The following is a 23,013-nucleotide window of genomic DNA, read 5'->3' on the forward strand; positions in this document are numbered from 1 at the left end:
GCGTAGGCCTATTTTAATGTCTGGTTTAGACAAGGTCTATGGTACGATAATAAATCGAACATTAGTTCTAGCGGGCGTCCATAAATAACTTCAGATTTTAGACCAACTTTTATCAGCTCGTCACGCAACGTCATTCCCCACCCCATCCCTAAAATGACATCCATACAGCCCTTATTGTCTTTATATTATTGCCTTTTTTTAAAAAAAAAAAAGTTTCAATTTCTTTCAACAAAAACAATTTTCTTCAACTATACTAAAGGGATATAACCCGTAAATTGAAAAAATATATCCAATGTCAGTGTGCTAACTTGGTTGATTTTGGCAAAACATCGCGAAGTTTTTAGTGTAGTTAAAATTATGTTTTTAAATGCTAAAGTTTGACGTCACGTTTCCTTACTCCCCCTTCTTCACAGACTGTCATGGCAGCCCTATCTCCCCTCCCACCAATGAAGTTATTCATATATGACCACCAATAAAGAAATAAAATGATAAATAACAACTTAACTCATTTTTTATGACTTATAAAAGTTGGCCTAATTGAACTGCTGTGTAGGGCCTATGTAAGAAATGTACTGAAACATTTCTCAAGAAGTATTTTTAATCTACTCGCAGTAAAAAAAAAAATACAGGCATATAACAAACTGGGCTAGATTGAGGTCTGCCTGACACCAGTCATGAGAGGTGGGTAAAGTTAAATTGTTATTTTTAAATTTATTTTTTGTGTGTTTTTCTTTGTATAATAATTTACTTTTCCTATACTGGTTACTATATATTTCCTCTTCACAGCAAGAGAAAGACAGAGCCTATTCATTTAAATGTGACGTTACTCAATTTAAGAGAAAATATTTTTAAAATCTGTTTTTTTTTTTACCTAAATAGTTTGATGAACATAGAATTTTGAAAAGATATTTTTTTAAAAAGTAACATTGATGTAAAAAAAAAGATTCTTCTTTTGACCTAGCGATCTATTGGGCAGATGAAGTAGAGTTCATGTGTTACTTGAAGGGATGGTATGGTCAGCACTTTGCCCAGCCGCCTTTACCTTCCCCAACTAAAGTCATGTACCAATCGGAGCTTGGTGGACTCAGGGACGTCCTACAGTCACAAGTCCGAACCGAGATCCGAACTCGAGACAAAACGCTCTACCATTCGACCACTTCGTCCCACTTGTTTTTATTTTCCAAACTAAAAAGAGGCAGAGGCAAAAACGCTTGTTCAAGGCGCCAAGTAGGTCAAAGTTGTCCTTTATCGTAGCTTTGTTGTCAATCAAAAGGCAATTTCTTATTCGAAATACCTGTAGATTGCAGAAGAGTTGTGCAACAATGCTGTCCGCAGCCAAAACAATGAAATAAAATGCTTTCAAACAAAAGCTAGTAAAACATAACGTAGGATTTTCTTTAAATATTTTTTTACAAAGCAAGTACAGCCGATTAAAATTTTTCGCTAACTTATAAACTACGTAAATTGTTTCCTGAATTATTTCTAATAAGATTTTTTTTCCCCACAACCCTAAACATCTGCTATTGTTACATAGTAAGACTATTGGCTATTAAAGAGTAGTAGCATCATGGAGACTAAACACCTTCATAAATTGTCTTGAAAATCATAAACAATCAGTTGTAAATGAACCATCAGCTCCCTAACGAGTTGTTGTTTTATTGTGGTAAAAGGCGTTTAGATATACGAACACAAGCGGTTACTTCCATTAAACGTGGACCATATTGTGTTGTTGTTTTTTTTATTGTTGTTTTAGAGTCAATATCTTATCCAATGGCGTCTGCTGGCTGTTATGTTTACCTTATATAGAGATAACATGAAGAAATACGAATGCATCCATACATATACAACAAAGGACATTGTAGAAAAAAAAAGTAAACAAGACATGTTACATAGATCTAGATGGGCTTGTAAAACTACTTGTGGTTGGGCTCAATAAATAAAAATATATTGTTTATGTGCAAAATACATCATTGCGTGACCAAAATAAGTGGGGTCAAAAAGTACGGTTAACCCTTGAACAGAAACATCACATGGCTTCAGTGTTTCTTTCAGGCACTGCTCCCCCCCCCCCCCCCCCAGAATGAAATATATTTTTTTAATTGAAAATATTTACTCCCCCTACCTGAAAATTTAGTCTGCCCCCCTCCCCAACCCAAAGAAAAAAATGCCTGAAAGAAACTCTGCTTGGCTTGTTACTTTCCTAAAGTTAAACTGTTAAATCCACCTATCAATGTATTCACTCAGTAGTTTAAAAAGACGAATATATATATATATATATATATATATATATATATATATATATATACTCAGTATTAATACATTCGAGTGCCTCGTGTGCCAAAACATTTTTATGTCTGACATAAGAGGTATAAAAGCAACTTTCGAAGAGTGTCAAGAAAAATAAAAGTAACACTGGCTTCCAAATCGCCCTTGTCTTATAGCCTCCCTTGATTGATGCGTCTTTAAGTCGCGGTCCTGGCAAATAAACAACGCACTTAACTAACCCTGCAAATGCCAAATGTAAACAAGCCAACGGGTTTAGTGGTCTGTCAGAGAACGATAGGGAGATAACACCGCAAGACCTTTTGTAGTTGACACCTTCGTTTCAAACCACAATGGTCTAAAGTTATATCAGCACATCATAAAATTGTTCCCACTGCCGCATAGAAATTATGCTGTCGCTGAACTGGACAATAAAATAACGCTTGTATAGTTCAAAAATATCGTATTTCATTTTTCACACGGTGCCTTATATTATTTTAGCACTGGGGTTACGAACAAAAAAATACTAAAAAGGAAAATAGATATTCATGTACACAAATTTAGATTTGGAGATACATATTCACAGATATTTTAAAAAGTGAATTTGCTGATAATAATTCTGGAAAATAAAATGCAGGGGTTAGGTTTTTTAAGTGGATAAATGGCCTGGTTAACCCCCCCCCCCCCCCCCCCCCCCCCAATCTCCCATTTTTATCAAAGTAGTTCTCTTCATGCTGATAACACAATCTAAGAGCTATTCCCTATTGTAAGTAACATAATCTGTTTAAAATAGTGTAACGGGTGGAGGGGGGGGGGGGGGGGGAGATAAAGTGTCATGCAACAATTAGGGCAGTTATTTATTATGTTTAAACTAGGCTACCCCACTTGGTGTCTGGTGTCTTTAAGTTTTGATTCAACTTGCCTGCCCGCGACTGTGTGTTTTAAAAGAGATTAAGCGTGGATCGTATCCGCTAATCGTTCAAAACATTTCCAGTATTTCTATAAACATCGGGCTGGAGGTCTGTGCGGTGGGTAACAATACCTGTATGCCCAGCGTGTCTGGTCTTAACTCTGGCATCTACCACTCGCAGGCCGGCTAGTCCCCAGATACGATAAAGCCGTCTCACAGAGACGAATTGTGGTTTTTTTTTTCTTCCTCTCACTAGTGTCCGTTTAGTTAATGCTGCAACTTTCCGAGGTTGAAGGTAAGACTGCCCGATTTATTCTTACGTGGGTCTGCATTGTGGCTTCTGGTGTTTTCATTCGCCGAATAGCATTGTGATGTTAAGTGAAGTGTTATAGTTAACGTAATATATACGGACTGTTAGTGGTTAATATAACATTGTTTTTATAAATCACTATAGTTACATTTAGTAAGTGTACAATTATATTTAATTCCTTTTATGTAAGCTTGTGCTAATAGTTAATTAATAACTTACTTTTTCATTAAAAGTAAGTGTATTTCGATCTAAGCCCACATGTTATATATATATATATATATATATATATATATATATATATATATATATATATATATATATATATATATATATATATATATATATATATATATATATATATACTCATTCAAATTAAGATTATGCATATGATGTATAACACAAAAGGTAGGCTCATGATTGTGTTGGTATGTGGGCTTATGGTGGTATACTGCAATGTGCTACGTGTCAGATTATTTTTTTGCACATTTTTTGCTATTCAGAATTCAGGTTGAATTGATAAGTTGACACAACGGGCTGAGACATTGTTTTCTTTTAACGCAGTATCAGATTGTACCGTCGTTTCTCATTTAACCTGCAATGTTCGTATTACACTTCCAGTTCTAACCTTTTTTTTCCTGTCCAGCGATCCTCAAGTATTGTGTGTTTGATGCCTATGTTAAAGTTCTCACATTAGTTTATCAATTCAATGATAAGTCAAAGTCTTTATCAAGTCGTTAATAGTTTACAAAATCTTCAGCGAGTATAGATTCTTTTAAAATGTGTACCTAAGCATCTACTCAAGATGGTAGAAAATAAATATCTCGCAACCTACCGTTCAATTAATCGCCTTTCTTTTCCTTCTCTAAATTACTTAATGCAGAGTTGACAATCATAGCAAAGGCATCTATCAGACTTAGGATTTCATACTTTAAAAGCAACAATATATAATTCTAGACGAAAAATATCAGATATCACTTCCAAAATACAATGATCCCCGATGTGCTAAACTTTTAAATTGATTTCTCATAATGTATAAGAAAAGCGTATATCGTTAATACATCTATAAATATAAAAGCAAGAGAAAATATGATCAAGTAGCTTACTAGAATCATACCCGGTATATATTTCATTAAATTCACTGCAATTTATTTATTTATAGTAGCAATTGTTCAACTAAAATGGATGCTACACGTTTTTTTAGTACCAATGTATTATATTAGCAGTAGAACGGGTGGGGGAGATGGTACTTAAATATTTTAATGTCATTTATTGACATGGGTGTGCACAAACGTCGTACTTCGAGTTGAATAACATCTAGATCAGTGGTTCCCAAACTGGGGGTCGCGGCCCCCAGAAGGGCTTTCTGGAGGGTCGCTACTCCAAAAAGTTTGGGAACCACTGATCTAGATGATCCAATATGTTTGTGAGTGCAAAGCAGGCATGTCTAACACGGGCAACCTTTATTTTACATGTGCAAAAAAATATAAATTCTATTGTAATCTTCCCCAGGTAATTGTTGAAATAAAACCTTGCTACCGGAAATCATTAAATTTTATCTTCAGACATGCTGTCTACTGTTAGTGTCTTGAGGCTGTGGATAATTTCTTTGATTTGTGTTCATTACGGAGCTTCTGGTAAGTATATACGTTTATATTTTTAATGATTCAGCAAATATGGCATATATATATATATATATATATATATATATATATATATATATATATATATATATATATATATATATATATATATATCTCGCTTCCCAGAATATATATAGATAGACACACACACACACACACACACACACACATATATATATATATATATATATATATATATATATATATATATATATATATATATATATATATATATATATATATATATATATATATATATATATATATATATGTGTGTGTGTGTGTATATATACATATACATATATATATATATATATATATATATATATATATATATATATATATATATATATATATATATATATATATATATATATATATATATATATATATATATATATATCGCTTCCCAGAATATATATTCAAGTTTTAACATTGTTCACAAATAAAGCTTTGAAGCTTTGTTCTTCTAAAGACTTTTGTGTTAAAAAGTTGGTGAAATTGAATTGTTCCATAATAATGGCGAGAGATAAGGACGCGGTATTTTTCCCATGATGCCTTAGTGGATTTAAAACATAATGTTGTGTAAATATCGGGGTGTGGGGGTGGTTGAAAGAAAAAAAGTGAGTTATTAATAGCCTCGATTGAAAAGTTGAGGATAAACCATACATTCCCTCTTCTAAATCCATCACTGTTATTGTATAAGTTGTCTTTGTGTACGTGAGGTGTTTTAACTAACGAAATAGAAAACCGGTGAAACTCGTTTACACGACGATTGATAGTGGTACTCGTCTCCTCCCTGACTGGCTGCTAGCACAGTCTTCAAACAATGGATAATTGTCCTGTTGTCCCAGACACTAACTTATGGACACACGAGCTAACAATACTATACTTGTATAGGTCTACGTGACAGCTACAGCCCTTTGTTGATAGTAATTTAGTTTCACGTGATTATAACTTTTAATGTGTTCTCTGAATCAGTGTTTCTTCCAGGCATCTCTTTGGTGGGGGGGGGGGGGGGGGGGGGGCTCCGCCGCCCCAAAAAAGTCTCCCCCCCCCCCCCCCCCCCGAACGAAAAGGAATTTTATATCGGAAATATATACTTTTAACAGTGTAAGCCAGAGGCGTAGCGACCCTTCCCGGCGCCCGGGGACAAACTTTCGATTTGCACCCCCTCAAGATTTCGATTTGCACCTCCCCTCAAGATTTCGATTTGCACCCCCCCCCCTCAAGCTTTCTATTTATTTCTCCAACCCATTTTGGCGCCCTTTAAGGTCGGCGCCCGGGGACATATGGTGTCGTCCCCCCCCCCCCCCGCTACGCCTCTGGTGTAAGCCCTATCCCCACCCGGAAACTTTAGTCCGCCCCATCCCCCCTATATACTTTTAACCCCCCCCCCCCACCTCCGGAAATTTTAAGTACCCCCCTCCCCCCGGTGAAAAAAGTCTAGAAGAAACACTGCTCTTAGTAATCATCAAAAAATCGGTTGGCAGTATACGTTTATATTTTTACAATAATATAATAGGCCTAATTCTCTTTCTTTTAATGTTAACACATAAAAGGGATAAACCATTTTGATTATTTATATCGACATTATTGATAATACTACCCAACTTAACTGTATTTCTGAACATAGGATCAAAGCTGAGCCCTACTGGAACAGCAGTTGTTTCCCCTTTATTGTGTTTGAAAGAAGGAAAGTGCTTTTAATTAACTTTAATACCAACATTACTTTAACTATCATGAAATTTAAGAGATTATTCTAATCAGACAAGGCTGTTAGCTTTCTTTTGATTTGGCTACATCAATGTTATTTGATGTAGGTTTGCTACATGTGCGCTTTGTTTCAGGTAACCATTTGAGATGTCTCTCCAAAACTTTCTTTATCTCTTCACCTGTACACATCTTCATTCTACATATGCGCGCATAAACACACAAAGGCAATTCACTTAAGAAAGCAATTCTGTAACTACGTTATTTTCTAAAAATCAGCCGTTAACGTTTGGCTATATACATTCAACAACTTTCATCATAGAAATACACAACTTAAATGCTGTCCAATAGTTGATGAAGACGTAAATATATCGGATTGGTTGCATGTTTGCAAATCCGAAAGTCGCGAGTTCGAACCTTTGGTCGGAAGAGGCTCGTCGACTGTGGACAGCAAATCCATTTAGGAGAGAAAACTCGAAATCACACGAGAGTGGAGTCCCTTAGACGCAATACGACAAACTACTCTGGTTACGTCCTGTTTCTTGGGTCCATAAGCTGTGTGGATAGTTTCTTCTAGGCATCTCGCTTTTTTTCTGGGAACCGTGTGAAGCGAGGGCGTCTGATACATAGGCGAGATTCGGCTCTTCTTATCATACCGCTCAGAATTTCCAATGCGCAATCATCCAATGGTCTGTTAGACTATGGAGCCAGTTTTAATGACGTCCACATCAGAATATGAAATATATTCGTTTTCTTGTTTATAAGCGATACGTAAAATAGGCCTACACTCTATTGTTGATATAAGTTAAACATTTCTATATTTCAGATGGAACAAAAGACCGTTCTAAAAAAGGTTGTGATCACCTAAAGGCATGCCTTGACCACTTCCCCATGTTTGTGGACTTCATAGAGCACGATAAATCTAGAGCTCTCGCTACCTTGTCGTACGATACGTTAATTAACTTTGTCTGCAGGTAAGTCATTAAATCAAGCTCTTGCTACCTTGTCGTACGATACGTTACTTAACTTTGTCTGCAGGTAGGTCATGATGTCCAGAGTTTCTTCCAGGCATCCCCGATTATCCCCCCCCCCCGCCCCGAACGAAATAGAATTTATATAGAAAATATATACTCCCCCCCCCCCCCCGGAAATTGTTGTCAGCCGCCCCCCCCCCTCCCCCCCCCCCCCCGAAAATTTCAAGTGCACCCACGGAGAAAGAGTCTGGAAGAAACACTGATGATGTCTGCAGGTAGTCTACATTGTACTAGGACCTCGAGTCTGTCTTAACTTAAGTTTACTTCTGTTGTGAATTCAAGGAGGATGCTTTATACATTATAATGTCGGCAAACAAGTCAAAATGTTTGCATGTAGTCCTAAACCATGCTTAGCGGCCGTCTATAAATGACGTTTCATTTTTGGGAGAAGGGGTATGAAACTTTTCTGACTTATTGTGGTAAGGGAGAGAATCAGAGTTCTCTAAAAGTCGTAAAGGGGGAGAATATTATTTTTCTATTTTGATTTCACAACAAGACGAAGCGGTATCATATGTAGTATGCGCTTTCTAGTGTAAAGCTTACTAGTAATGACCATTTCGATCATTCCCAATTTAAACAATAAAAAATGGTTCAACGCAGGATGTAGATTGTGGGTTTTTGTCAATGGAGGGGGAGACGTAGGGGATTGGTGGTGGGGGTTGTGGTGGCGTCAATTAGGGGGCTTGGGGTCGGAGAGTATAGTTGTGCTGGGGGAAGGGGGCATTTGGGTTGGAGAGGTGTGGAATGTTTACCAATGGGGCAGGGGAGTAGTTTTTTGTGTGTGTTCTGCAGCACGCCATGTTATGAAAAAATATGGGGAACGGGATGGGTATGGTGGGGCTCTGGGATGTACGGTGGGGAGGAAACTGAGAGCATGTATTTTTGTAAGCGCTTTTCTGCCCACAGACAGACAGACAGACAGGCAGACAGGCAGACAGACAGACAGACAGACAGACAGACAGACAGACAGACAGACAGACAGACAGACAGACAGACAGACAGACAGACAGACAGACAGACAGACAGACAGACAGACAGACAGACAGACAGACAGACAGACAGACAGACAGACAGACTTACCCAATAGGTAACGGGTCGTCTAGTATAGTATTAAAGCACATGCCTATCTGGCCAATTAAACCACGTCTACCCGTTCTAGATGGCCTAATTTTGATAAATGGCGCTAGAAACTGGGTTGGATCCGTCAGGGCGCGGCACTGTCAATGTTGACGGATGCAGTGATAGATTGTTTTAAAAGCTAATTACATAAATTAGAGCACTCGCCTGCTTCCGCGTGTTTCCTGATTAGAAGGGCCTGCAACCTTACGTTTTAAAAAAAAATTCTACCTGCAAGATGATTACTTGTCAGTTTTTGGTAAAGATGGTTTTTATTCCACTGCAGCAAGAAAAGTAAGCTGAACAATTGCGTGGCTAGAACGTCTTGTCAAACAACCAAAAAGTTAACTGCGAGCATTGTTAACGAAATGGTGCAGTACATTTGTAATGGCGGGAGAAACGGTAAGAAATATTTTTCTATATCATTCATCATTTTCATGTCATATCTATTAGGCTATTTGTTTCAAGTTGCTTTGTTTTTTCCCCCAGTATTTTCCTTTTTCCAATCTTTTCAATGCAGTGCTGCTAATTACTATTCCTACACATTTCTAAAACCTATAATGAAGATGTTTATTCTCCCCCCCCCCTCCCCGCCCACACGGCCCCATCCAATGGGTGGAACTACCATGCCACCAGACGCCGTTATGCGGGGATGCCCAGGCCATTTTAGGGGGTCCAAAATCCGACCATAATAAACACAATGTTATTTTTTTTTTTCAAAATAGTTTTTTTTCTCGCGTAAATTGATTGTGTTGTTACAAAAAAAAAAAAAAAAAAATACAGCGGTTATTATGATATAGTAACTAACCCACGCTGTTGCGTAAAAAAACCAATCACTACGCGAACTACAGTGTGAAAGATAGGCAAACTTTAAAACTACTTCCATGCTTTATCGCCCGGCTTTAAATAGTTGGGATCACATTCTAATAGCCTATCGGGAACAGGAGTCCCACCTATACTATAGTTATTTATCATTTATTTTTTACTAAGCGAATTAAAACAACATTTGATTTTGTTTATTATTATTCAATTCACGCTTACTAAAGAATTATGAAGATTTAGAAAATAATCACTTTAAAATTAATAATCTTAATTTTTAAAATACGTATGAAAAAAAAATAACATAGGAAACCATTACAAACAATAAGCTGTATTGACCGGCGTGACTAATTGTAAAAACATTTCTTTTTTTTTGGCGGCCACAAAAAAAAAAAAAAAAAAAAAACAACTTGAAATATTACTTATATTAATATGGATTTCACGCAAATATTTAAAGATTAAACACTACGTGTCTTCTATACATAAAAAAATAGATTAAAGTATTTAAAATTCAGATATTTTGCAAAGTTTCTAAAAGTCAATCTGTAGTTCTATAACATAATATAAATAAAGAAATTATAATTTTCAATAAATATTTTTTAAAATCACACTAAAGACTGAAGTGCCATTCTTGTTCCAGTGTTGATGTCTGAGTCAGGCTGTTTCTCGCGTGATGCCTTCGAGTGGGGAACCTACCAGTGCTCCTCTGCCATGAAACTTGAGATAGAAATCATCACACTTCAGATCAAAACTTTAAACGAAAGTCACGACAAATTCTGCAAGTGAGTAGTCCATGGGTTGAATTCACACTGCTCCGAGAACACACTATAATCAGTTTCTTCACGAAATGGAATTTATATAGAAAACATATACTTTTACCAGTGTCCGCCCCCCCCCCCCCCCGCCCCGGAGAAAAATTCTGGAAGAAACACTGATTATATAACATAATATAGATAAATCTGGCCAGTGATTATATCTGGGAGAGAGTTGGGCGGGGGGCGTTCAAATCCGACCCCCACGTCCCTCATTTCCGACTAGAAACCTGCCTTTATTGCAAACATCAAGACACCTTACAAGATGATACTATACAACACACCAACAGAAAACAGCAGCAACACAACACAGTAGAATCTGATATAGCCTAATACACTACGAGCTGCATACCCGTGCATCGCTGCGGTGTAAAATTTGAATGATACATTTTGGAGGACAGAACACAGGCATAAAACATTGTCTTGTAAAATAAGTTTTAAATTTCACGTTTTAAAAATGATATAAAAAGGAAACGCACAACACCACAAACCAAATATCCCCCCCCCCTAAAAACACCCCATATGCGCCGGCCCACCACATACCCTACACCTTAAAACTCTTACCCCACATTTCAACAATGTCTCATCCTATTATTAGTAAAACTCATCTCACACACCTCTTTTACACAAATAATCAATACTGAAAGCAACACTACATTTTTTAAAACTACAGAGTGTTTGATAACCTACTGAAGTGTATTCATGCGAATGTTGAACGCTCCTGCTCAACAAAGGCTGCCAATTTCGTCAGATTCCTATATGGTCTTACAGTCAAGCCACTGGCAGCAAGCATTAACTGCGCCAAAATTCTGGAAGGGCTTTTAAAGGTATATTTTCCCACAAGACTAGTTCAAATTTGCTTAATTTGTTACCTATTTAGTTATTTCTGTGAATATTAAGAATGCTATGATATGAATGCATACAATACTACCCTTAACAGGAGACTACCATTACTATCAACACTCACTCAACAGATTACTTATTTTAACACTTTCTTTTTCATTCAGTCCTGAAGTTAGCGACCATATTCCGCAATTATTCATGACTGCTTGAGGAACACGCCTAGAACAAGGATACTGTGATGGGCTTAAGATGAACTTCAGCACAATTTACATTATTTATGCAATAGGCATTGCAAGTCAAAGCTTTAACACTTTTTTGTATAACTAACATGTCTAATAAAATTTGTACTAACTTTATTTTGCTGAAGCTATTAGTTGGATTAAGTCTCTATGTCTGTGGGGTCAAATCTTAAAAACTCAAATACAAAACATTTCTAATGTGGTAGTTTTTTCAAAACTATTCAAATGAATTTATTTTGATTAACATTGTAAAATTATCAAATTTTTCAATTATATTCAAAATTAGTGAATATTCAAGGTTGTTACATTCAACATCAAGAGATTAATTTTGGTTTAAATGCAGTTACACTTTAAAAGGCAAGCAATAGATCCATCCAGATATGACTAAATCTTCAAAGCAGAAAATGTACTACAAAAATTGTTCATTGGTTATGTATAGTTGCAACAATTGTGCAGCATTTAAGTGTACACATCTTATAAAAACGTTCACAAATCTTCTTGAAGAACAAGCTTGAAATCAGGCTACTGTATTAAAATGTGTTTATTTCAATGACACAAATTTACAGATGTACTAAGTTTAGTTATCTCCCTTCTTTTTCTTTTGTTTTTTGCTCTTTTTCGCTTTCTTCTCCCCATCTACAGTAGTATCAAGTTCAGACGCAACACTTGTATCCACCTCAGTAACTACACTCTCATCATTCTCGTCCTTGCTCTTCTTCTTTTTCTTCTTCTTCACTGGCTCATCTTCCCCATTTGCTTCTACCTCTTTTGCTCGTTTTTTCTCTTTTCTTTCTTGTTTTCTGTGTGCTTTTAAGACTTTCTGTTTTGCTTCTTCAGCCTGAAAAAAATGGGGGAAAAAAAAACAAATGAAGTCACATAAAACATCTTTAACATCTCTTATTTATTTACTTTTATTCCTCAAAGTAATTTTAAGATTACTGTAAACATGCTGACACAAATTATGGGTTGTCAAGTACGTCACAAGATATACAACCACAAACAGGTTTAAAATCACAAGAAAATCAAAGTCCCATTCAAGTTAAGCAACAATAAAAATGTTATATAATCTACCCTAAACAGAAACTAAAAGAGAAACCAGCCTAGAATGTGACACTAGAACTCCAATACACAACACTAGAATACAGTGGCATATACTACATAACCTAATACTCAAGACAAAACTAGCAAGCCTGACAATAGAAATACAGAAAAAAAGGGAGGCCTAAATGCTGGGGTGAAGCGGCTCTTTTCAAACTTTCATCCATCCTCATATACACAAAAACAAATTAGAAAAAAAACTGGATGACAACTCACTGGATGAATAATAATGAACAAATATTAACACCAGAAACATAACCCAGTTACTTCTTCAAAGAATAAATAAACCAATGTTTAAATTTTACATTTATTTCTTTCCTTCTATCCTTTAATCCCCCCACTCACTACTTAACATTTGCTAGACATATAAGTTGTACAGTCACTTACTTCACTAACAGCTATCTTCATGACATCTATATTTTTGGCAGGATTTTCTCCAGTTTCATAGAACTTCAGTCTGTCTTCAACTTGCTGCCTTAAATGCTCACCAATCACTGCAGTTGGGATGTCTGATGAGAAAAAAAAAAAAGCAGGTGTAAATGACATTACTAGATAGGCAATACAATTTAAGTTAAATAACTACTGAAAATCTAGGCTATTTACCTGAGAAATTGTCAACCCTAGATGCTATGGAACACTTATTTGCTAGGTATCTGGATATACGTCCTTTATTTTTTGCACCTGCGCGTCCAATAAAGGTTGAATGAAAGATGAGGCCATACTTAGGAGTGTTGCCTCTAGTCTTAAGTGCTCTAAATAAAGAAAAACACAATAGATAATTAGAGAAAAAAAGTAGAACATATCGAACTGGAATAGCTGCAACATTAAACTCCAGAAGTAATTACATTCTAATAGTTAAAAAGTTTTAATATAGTAATTAAGGTAGGTTTTTATTCTACAGAAATGTAAATAACCACATATAAAGGGAGTTATTTTCTATTCTGAAACTAGGGTTTGTGACCACACTTACTGACATTGTAACTACTACCAGGTGGAAATTAAAATATTTTAAGAAAATAGTGCAATTACAAATTTAAATGATAGTTCTTTTAAATTTTGCTTTTTTCTTTTAATCAAATTTTTTTTGTAAGGGCAAAATTTCAAAATATTGGAAAATACATCTCTTGAAATAAAACATCAACCAATGAATATTTGAAAATAAATACCTGAAAAGAGCTTTCTCAGCACCAAGAATCTGAACAGTTGAGGCTGGGTATTTGGCCAAGTTCGTTAAACTGCCAGCATGAGAGATCAACCTTGCTCCTACCTTTAAAAAAAAGTCATAAGTAAAAAACACATCTGATCATTATCTGCTGGTTAAAAACTTGAACAAAGATATTTATACTTACTTGTTCACCAATCAGTGCAGCAAGATTTGGAGCAACACTTTGCATTTTGCTGTGCAAGTATTCTGAGAGTGACTTTCTGTATTCTGTAAGACTGATAACTCGCCGAGCAAACATCTGAATGTTGATCAGATCAATGGTCCCAATGTCAATGCCTAAAAATTATTATAATTATATGTAAACATTTTTATTAAATAAGAGGTACAGTAATAAACCATATGATATTGAGCACAATTATGGTCTCTTGCTAAATCAAATCAGCATGTTTTGTCAGAAAATAAGGATTAAAATGCTGATTACTTAGAAATAATTATACTTTAGAAAACCAAAGATACAAAAAACATGGATAACAAAAAAAGCATATTTTAAATTGAAAAATGCATACCAAAATGAAAAAGCTACTACTGCAGATTTAAAAAAATCAACTGGTCAAACCTATAAGCCAATGTTTTAACAATACAAACACAGTGATAAATTCTTACCCATAGATGACTTTGCCGCTTCAAAGATTGCTTTCACTTTAGCACTGTCCATTACCACTTCTTCAATTGACTCAGACATTTCTGGTTCAAGTTTAGTACGATCACCGATCAAATTAGCCAAACGTGCGAACATGTAATTATCATTAACAATTTTTACAAGCTCTGGGAAATGATAGGAGTACCATTCTCTGGGAAGAAAAAAATTATTGAAATAAAAGTAACAGTTTAAAATATTCAACATTAGTAAATATATTTTTGATTAAAAACATTTTAAAAATAATTTGTATAAACCAATTTACCTTATTCTCATTGAGAACGTATTGATGTCTTTATCCAGCTGATCAAGCAAACTGATACTTTGTATTATCATATTATCCACACGATTGACATTGAATTTAACCTTATCTCTAGAATAGCTATGACCAAGTCCCAACTGAGCTTTACCAGCAGATGATTCTGTAAGCGCTTTAATAAAATGGGGGAAATGTGTCCTGATACCTGCAGAAAAAAATATATGACTGGCTCATTTCATTTTAAAACAAGCATATTTCTTATAGACCTACTGTTTAAACTTGAAAACTAGTAAACCTGTGCTAGACAAAAAAAAATACCTCGCATAAGCTCAACCACAACACCACTGTGTTGACAAGAGATGCTTAAAGTGTCTGATATTGCAGCTCCTATTTTGGCATCTCCAACACCAAGGATCACTTGAAATTTCTTTTTGCTCGCAGGAACCTCTTTTTCAAGAAAGGCTTGAAGATCTGGGTGCAACTCACCTGCAATTTATTTCATTAGAGTTATAATAAAATGAACTAATACATTTGGAATTTTATGAAATGCAAGAAAAACAACATGCATAAAAAAATCAAGATGTGAAGACACCATATCTAACATCATCAGTAATTATGGGTTAACAGGCTTAGTTAAGTCTACAAAACATTACCTGCTGCAATAGCATTGATGTTATCCAGTGAATTTGGTCCATTTCTAAAGGCCTGAAAAGCAGACAACTTAACAACTGACTGAAACTTGCTTATGTCTGTGACACTACTTTCAACTTGTGGAAGCAATGCAGAAACTTCATCGAATTCTTTAACAGCAAAAAGAGCATATCCAGCTGCATGCTCGAACAGTACAAACAGGTGCTTACTCTACATGAAAGTAAATGAATGGAAACATGTTATGTCATTTCTGGCCTAGTAAAAGCTTGTCTCACCTAAGTTTAAATTAGGCCTAAACAAATTCCTAATTTACCAAAGATCAATTTCAGTGTTATAACAAACTTAAGGCAAAATACTTTAGGGAATTGAAATACTTCAGTTTAAAAAATCTTTTTCTTAATTAAAAACTAGGTCTAGACATAAAAAGGCAGAAAATTCTTTAAATTAAAAGTCTTGAACTCAAACAATGAGATTAAGAGAGTGACTGGCAGATTTTTAAAATTGCAGATTACAGTAAAAAAAAAAAAAAAGAGCTTGCACTTGTCACATCAGGTCGTATGTCCAGTGTGGACGCCATATTGTAGGCTTTTTGATGAGAATTACAGAATGATTTTTTTATTAAAAATGTATCAATAATAGCTTGCACACTAGTAAACTAAGCCAATTTAGCATATTTTAACTTTCTGTGCAAAGTCATTATTACTGAAAAAAATTCCAAAGTCAGGTCAGCCTGTGGCACCCTCCACTGAACGTGACAGAAGGAAAAAAAAACTTGACCCGTGACCTTCATTAAAACAGAATTTGCTTTTGTTTTTTTTTCATTTTTAGTAAACATGTTCTTAATCTTACCCAATAAGTGATAAAAATTTGAAAATTAATTTTAATTACTGTTGTAAAGTGAGATAAACAGATTAATAAACACGTGTTTTCTTGAGGGGGTGTGGCACATCCCGACATCGCATTGTTTGTAACTTTATATTTGTGTTTTATGACTATATTTGTTCACAATCAGCATGCTATGCTTTTAATTTTGATAAAGGGTAAGTATATCAAGTTACAAAACCTGAAATCTAACTAATAATTCATACTTTCAGTTTAAAAAAATAATGAAAACGATCATCAATGAAGAAAGCGTAAACATTCTATTTTTAGGTGTGACATAAAAAACAGTCATAAATCTAGCCGAATGATTGGATTCTTGCGCGTCACACATTTTCCCGCGCTTCGTGTTCACCAAAAAAGATTATAATAAAATGGCATTATTATTCTTACAGAGCATATCTCATGCCTACAATAAATTATTACCAGTTTATTGTAACGTGTGTAAAATTAATGCTTTCAAGTAAAAGATAGCAATAGTCTGGTTAAAAATAGCTGAGGTATTTTATAGTTATTTGATTCGAAAGATAAGAATTATATAGAGCTACTTTCACTAAGGCACCGCTTGCGAGACAAACCAAGAAATTAGGCCAAAAGTAGATCCGACAATTCTTAAACAACAGACTTAAATAGAAACGGATAGTTCAGATTTCTAAAATTAACGATGGCCTCGTAATCATTAGTTTTATCCCTCTACCCATTAGTGAAAGCGAAACTGGTCGCCATTTTTGGTAAGTGAGATGGCTTCAAAACAACAAACCCGGAAGCTGTGAATTCGAACGGCCTACCATATTGTTGTTAGTAACTCATTAGCAACTGGCCGTGCCTCCTGGTTAGCCAGTAGAACTAATACTATAATTTAGTGATAAGCCTATCGATAGTATTTTTGAAAAGGCCTATTCTTGCCAGAAGAAGTGTGTACACTACACAATGGAAAGTACCTAATCATCTAATGGAAAGAGACTGTTTTTTTAGTATTGTCTCCTGTGCATGAGTATGTTTACAAACTGCACATGCATGACCTAGAATCTAGTTTTATTCGTTTATTTACATTTATTAGGCCTATTGGGAAATTTTTCCTAATTATCATAGAATGATAAAATGGACCCAGATTAATCCTATAATATACCCCATTGATAAAAATATCAAATTTATCATTCTAGGCCTAATAGTTTTTTTTATATGAATTTTCAAAGTTATGTGTTTAACTTGTTATGTTTCATTGTAACCTGCATTCCAGACGTGTGATTGGCTTTAAACTTGCATACCAATGTTGCTATTAAAGATATAATGATAAAACTTTGCACATTTGTACTCAATGATATAGGCAATAGAAGTCTACAAATAAAATAAAAATTAGAAAAGAGGTAACTAGAAATAATGAAGTTAAATTAAGGGGTGTGGCACTGTTCTATAGTGACTGCCATAAGAGGATTTCCAGACTGCACAGCTAGGTTGCTATTCCATATACCATCATGAAACTTTATATATTAGGACTAGAGCATGTAAAAAATACAATCATGCAAGTAAAATAAACATAGCTAGAGGAAAACTATAAATAGTGAACTTGAATATGGTACAGCGCAATTAGACTATGATGATTAACTACAGGCTAATGTGTTACACTTCTTTGTTGCTACTATAAAAATAAAGATTAAACTTTACATATTGATTCTGGTGTTAGTAATAAGAATGCTAGTATACATATTGTACAGGTAATGTATAGAGTTAGAACTTACAAGTCAAATAAAGCACAATATGATCAAGATACTTAACGATTTGCCATAAACATTGGATTTGTGTCCGTGTATAACATGGTAAAAATGTTATTATTAATTTAGAAAATTTTGGTTCTTGTAATGTTTCTGATGAAAAGTGTTGAGGTGTGCTAAAACTCAAAGATTGACATTTCACAGTATTCTTATTTATAAAATGTTTAGTGAAGTTGACATATCCTTTGATAAATTCTTAAATGACATTAATTAAAGTGTTCATGTTTTCTTTCTATTATAGTTGCCTTTAACTAAAACTGTAATGCCGTGCAGCTTATAAAATTGGGCATTATTATTTTTAATTTAGGCCCTTTATAGTACTTTATAGATCTAGATACTACAAATAGGCCTGTCAGTATTTACATTAAGGCCTAATAGTTTATATATATATATATATATATATATATATATATATATATATATATATATATATATATATATATATATATATATATATATATATATATATATATATATATAATTACACATCTCTAGACCCATTATTGTTTTAGTGTTTTCATTTCCATTTAGATCTAGATCTAGATTCTATTTTTTTAAAACTGTTTACAATAAATATAGATTTTTTTCTACTTAAAAATGCCTTTATAATCTATTTATCTGCAATTCGTTAATGCTAGTTTGCTAGATCTAGTTAACCTGGTATTAAGAAGGTTAATAAAAATCTGGCTAATTTAAAATTTTATAATTTATTTAGGCAGCAATTAGGCCTAATTACATTCTTTCCATTTTTAATCTAATAATTTAGATCTACATTATATTTATTTTAAAGCCCATTTTATTGTAACAGTCCATTTAAAAACAAACAGCTATTAAAAAACATCGTATGCGCATATCTATTAATATCTCGTAGCCCGGCCGCCATTATGAAATTACGCATGCTTTCTCGTTCCTACCCCTACGAGTTTTATCGCGCTACTCCTCATTGGCCCGTGCTTAAAAACCCTTCAAATCGACATTTCTATTTATCCAAATGGTTGGCATGCTATTTAAGCCTATTTTCATGCAACTTAAAGGATTATTTATATCTGAAATTTAGTTGTCAATGCGCCAGTTCGGTAGCGTCGGCATTTCGACAAATATTTGCTATTATCGGTGATCGCTTTCGGTATCGGACAATGTAAAACGGGAGCTAATTCATTTATTAGTATGTATAAAAGATGAAATTCAACTCAAATATTCACATCGAATACATTTTATTCTTCGATTCCGATGGCGAGAATTAACATGTTAAAAAATGGCGAATTTCAACAAGTACGATGAAAAAGTCAGGATGCGGTCGTACCGAATCGAAACAGCGGAAGTCGAAATGCCTACATTTATATTAACATCAATGCACAATCACTTCCACATGGATCTAGATCTAGATTCCAGTCACTTTTTAAAAAAAATCCTGCATCAACCTTTACACTTTATCCCCATTACCATGATCTCAACAGGCGGGATATATTGAACAGACTTCTGAAACAGTTGTTGAACCTAAAGTAGCTAGAATCTAGATCTAAAAATATTAAAATAAGATCTGCTTCCTTATGAAGAAACATTTTTGTTCATTTAAGTTTTTGTAAGTTTTTACCCATGCATTACTATCACAATGTTGTAGGTCTTGATGTCTAGGATCATCACTAAATTTAAATCTGATAATCAGATGTATCTCTATCATAAAAAAAAACATTGCCTAGGCATGTCTACAAAATATTCTCACACCACGCGTTTTAGTTTTAACTAGAGAGGCTCACTAACTCGAAAGCGTCCTTGGTTGCTAACCAGAACATGGCTACCACACCTTGGCCTACGATTGGGCAATTTTTTCAGCTTTGTTCGAGAGACCACCTTAACATTAACATTAAAAATAATTATCACGCGAAAAATGGCGTTTTTTTTTGCGTATTTTAAGCTATCTGAAGATGACAAAGCTATTTTTGCCAGAAAAAAAAATTAAAATTTGCTTCCGACAATGTAGGTCAAACGTAAACATGGGTATAGTTTGAGTTGTTTAAAAACTTTAAATAATGGTCTGTTATGTGTCCAAATGGCACTGTTCGGTAGGCTATTATTAGACTGATCGTTTAGTGAAAAAATATTGTAATTATTTTATAACCATTTTAAGAAATCGGCGCCCAAAAAAGGTCACTGAAAGCACGTAATTTTTAATTGTGACGTCATCGCTATTGTGATGGATGCTGTACGGAAGTATGCGCAATAGACGCTAAAAGGGTTGTATATTATTTCAAATGGGCTCACAATTTGGCCTTGATTTCCTGCGTAATTAGGCTAATTGAGAATCATTAGTGATCTTTTACCTGGCCATGTGATGATAGGTATCTTACAAGGCTATAAAAGCCCGCGAAACACATCGATCTACCCTTCAGATTGGTATTGGTGAGAGTATTTGATGCATACTTATTATAGCAAGGATAACTAACTTGAAAGCGTTTCTGGTTGCTAACAACACAGTAGCGTAGCGAGGGGGGGGGGGGGGGGGGGGGGACACATGTCCCCGGGCGCCGAGCTTAGGGGGCGCCAAAATGGGTTGGAAAAATAAATTGAAAGGTTGAGGGGGGTGCAAATCAAAATCTCGAGGGGGGGGGGGGGGGGGGTGCAAATCAAAATCTCGAGGGGGGGGGGGTGCTAATCGAAAAGTTTGTCCCCGGGCGCCGGGAAGGGTCGCTACGCCTCTGTAACAACAACATGGCGTCCTAAACCGGACGCTTAGTTTCGGACATTTTTCTTGTCTGCCCAAGTGACTTTATAGGAATTCGTTTTTAAAATGTTTACCTCGTGAAAAATTGCGGTTTTTTCACATAATGTAAACAAACTATAGTTGGCAGTGCTAAATATGCCAGAGAAACGCTATAAATTGCTTTGGATAATGAAGACCGAAGCTCAAAAAGTGGTGCCGACAAACATTCGTAGATCTTTTTAAATATTAGCAACTACGATGTAGATCGGAAACCGAAAGTACATCAATATTAGATTTAACAGTCTGTGTAAAAATAAATCGAATATTACATGCGCTATTTTTTTTTAAAATTCTCCAAAACGGTCACCACCAGAAGTAAAAATTCCATAACCCACGTGACCGCTATTTGGCGGCAGACGTTCGCCTAGGTGGCTCTATCGACTCTTTACTACGTTTGTGTTGACGAGCGTTAAGTGAATATTTTCCAATTTTGATTTTTACATTGCTGGACAAATTAATTAAGTATTTCGATCTGAACACGGGAAGATAGGAATTAGTTGGTATTTCTGTAAAAGCCCGTAAACCCGTGATCTCGTGGTGAAACGCGATCTCGAGAAAGTCTAGGTGCTAAATTATTTACTTGATTTTATTATTACTAATTACTACTAGATCGAATTATAGTTAATATTATTTTCATTTGCTTTCATTTTTATATAATTGATTATTATGATTTAGATCCAGAAGGGCTAGGCTAATAAATTATAATAATCATATTAGAGGACAGCCTGCATAAACAAAAGTTTGCATTCTTAGATCTAGATCTAGTTGACACAGTACAGGGACTTGCGCACACGCTCGCGTGACGAAAGAACGCAAGCGGGCTCGTGACGAATTTGCATAATTTTTCACTCACAAGTGATCAACGTTAATGTGATAGGCGTAGCCTAACAATCTTTAAATAGATCTATCTAGATCTACACACCAGCTCTAGATACAAATTTAAGTATTAAAACTCCACCTGGATCTAGCTTCGGACGGGCGATGTTTCTCTCGTTAACAAAACAACGCGAGCGAGCCGTCACTACGCACAGCCTATGAGTGGCGATGTTTGGAATGCATTTCTCGCTCACATGTGATGAAATTTAATGCAACGACAGTTTTAAAAATAAAAACAGATATTTTATTATGCCTATATACTTTTTTTTAATATTTAAAACTCAGCCTAGACAAAGCTTCCATGCTGGATAAGGGAGGAGGGTTAGATTCCGCCGTTAACTCAATCTATGTATTATTATGCATAATTGTCCTAATTAAACATTCCTATTTACACTGATTAATCAAGACTGAATAAAACGTGAAAATGAATACCTTTAAAAAGTTTAGATCTAGGCCTATATATTTTTAAACATTTATACGTGATTATTTTTGGTTCATTCATTTGGCGTTTGCTAAAAATATAGTAAATAGATTACATAACCAAGTTACGAGTATCCTTTCGATTTCGTTTTATTGCAGCATACCTCCACTTCCCCCTCCCCACACATGATCCTTACGAACCTCCTAGGTAGTTTTCAGGTCAACTTTAGGAATCAGATCTCAGACTGGTTGTCATGGAAAAATCTTTCACAGCTAAGCTGTATGGCACCAATAATTAAAATCATGTATTTTAGTTCATAATGAGCTAAAATCATCAAATGTAGTGCCTAGTTAGTTAGAAAAATATCTCTAGCTTTTATTGGTATTGGTTAAAAAAATAAAAAATTAAAATTAAGATTTAGTGAGCCTCGCTATTTTAACAAAAAAAAATGTAGGCCCCTTCGAGTAGAGCCAATTAACACTTACGATCCAGATGCTCAAATTACAAATTAATAAATACTACGCGTATATTATATCCTAATTACATCTATATTTCATAAAAATTACCATTTTCAAAATTGTCAAAGGATTATAACCGCATCGAGTTTCAACACGTGTAGACTAATCGGCCATGTTTTGGTTTCCTTATTTAGTGACCAGATACACGTTAGCGTGGTTGGAAACAATTATTTACAACAGAATCTTTATAAAAAAATCTGGGTAGCACTTTCCTAAAG

The 23,013-nt window shown here is 34.9% G+C and overlaps 2 protein-coding genes across 5 annotated transcripts; one reads left to right on the top strand and one right to left on the bottom strand.

Moving 5' to 3' along the window:
- Positions 1-569: 569 nt before the first annotated feature.
- On the top strand, positions 570-11,815 carry LOC131929681 (uncharacterized). Of its 4 annotated transcripts, none has more exons than XM_059286005.1 (7): positions 570-681; positions 4,992-5,116; positions 7,662-7,809; positions 9,272-9,387; positions 10,445-10,586; positions 11,290-11,443; positions 11,624-11,815. In XM_059286005.1, the coding sequence occupies exons 2-7, from the start codon at positions 5,047-5,049 to the stop codon at positions 11,627-11,629; spliced, it is 636 nt and encodes a 211-aa protein (XP_059141988.1). In that variant the 5' UTR covers positions 570-681; positions 4,992-5,046; the 3' UTR covers positions 11,630-11,815. The 4 variants fall into 4 exon arrangements, with proteins under 4 accessions (XP_059141988.1, XP_059141986.1, XP_059141985.1 ...); XM_059286003.1 differs by lacking the exon at positions 570-681 and adding an exon at positions 3,136-3,290; XM_059286002.1 differs by lacking the exon at positions 570-681 and adding an exon at positions 3,137-3,467.
- Positions 11,816-12,223: 408 nt separating this feature from the next.
- LOC131929686 (nucleolar protein 56) lies at positions 12,224-22,878 on the bottom strand. The gene is made up of 10 exons (XM_059286017.1): positions 22,844-22,878; positions 15,571-15,778; positions 15,236-15,403; positions 14,924-15,122; positions 14,625-14,812; positions 14,146-14,297; positions 13,963-14,063; positions 13,400-13,548; positions 13,184-13,305; positions 12,224-12,536 (listed from the first exon to the last, which is right to left on the bottom strand). The coding sequence occupies exons 1-10, from the start codon at positions 22,844-22,846 to the stop codon at positions 12,276-12,278; spliced, it is 1,551 nt and encodes a 516-aa protein (XP_059142000.1). The 5' UTR covers positions 22,847-22,878; the 3' UTR covers positions 12,224-12,275.
- Positions 22,879-23,013: the final 135 nt, after the last annotated feature.

The sequence above is a fragment of the Physella acuta genome, unplaced genomic scaffold (assembly GCF_028476545.2).
Source record: "Physella acuta isolate Inbredline_101_S28 unplaced genomic scaffold, ASM2847654v3 ptg001662l, whole genome shotgun sequence".
Taxonomy (NCBI): domain Eukaryota; kingdom Metazoa; phylum Mollusca; class Gastropoda; family Physidae; genus Physella; species Physella acuta.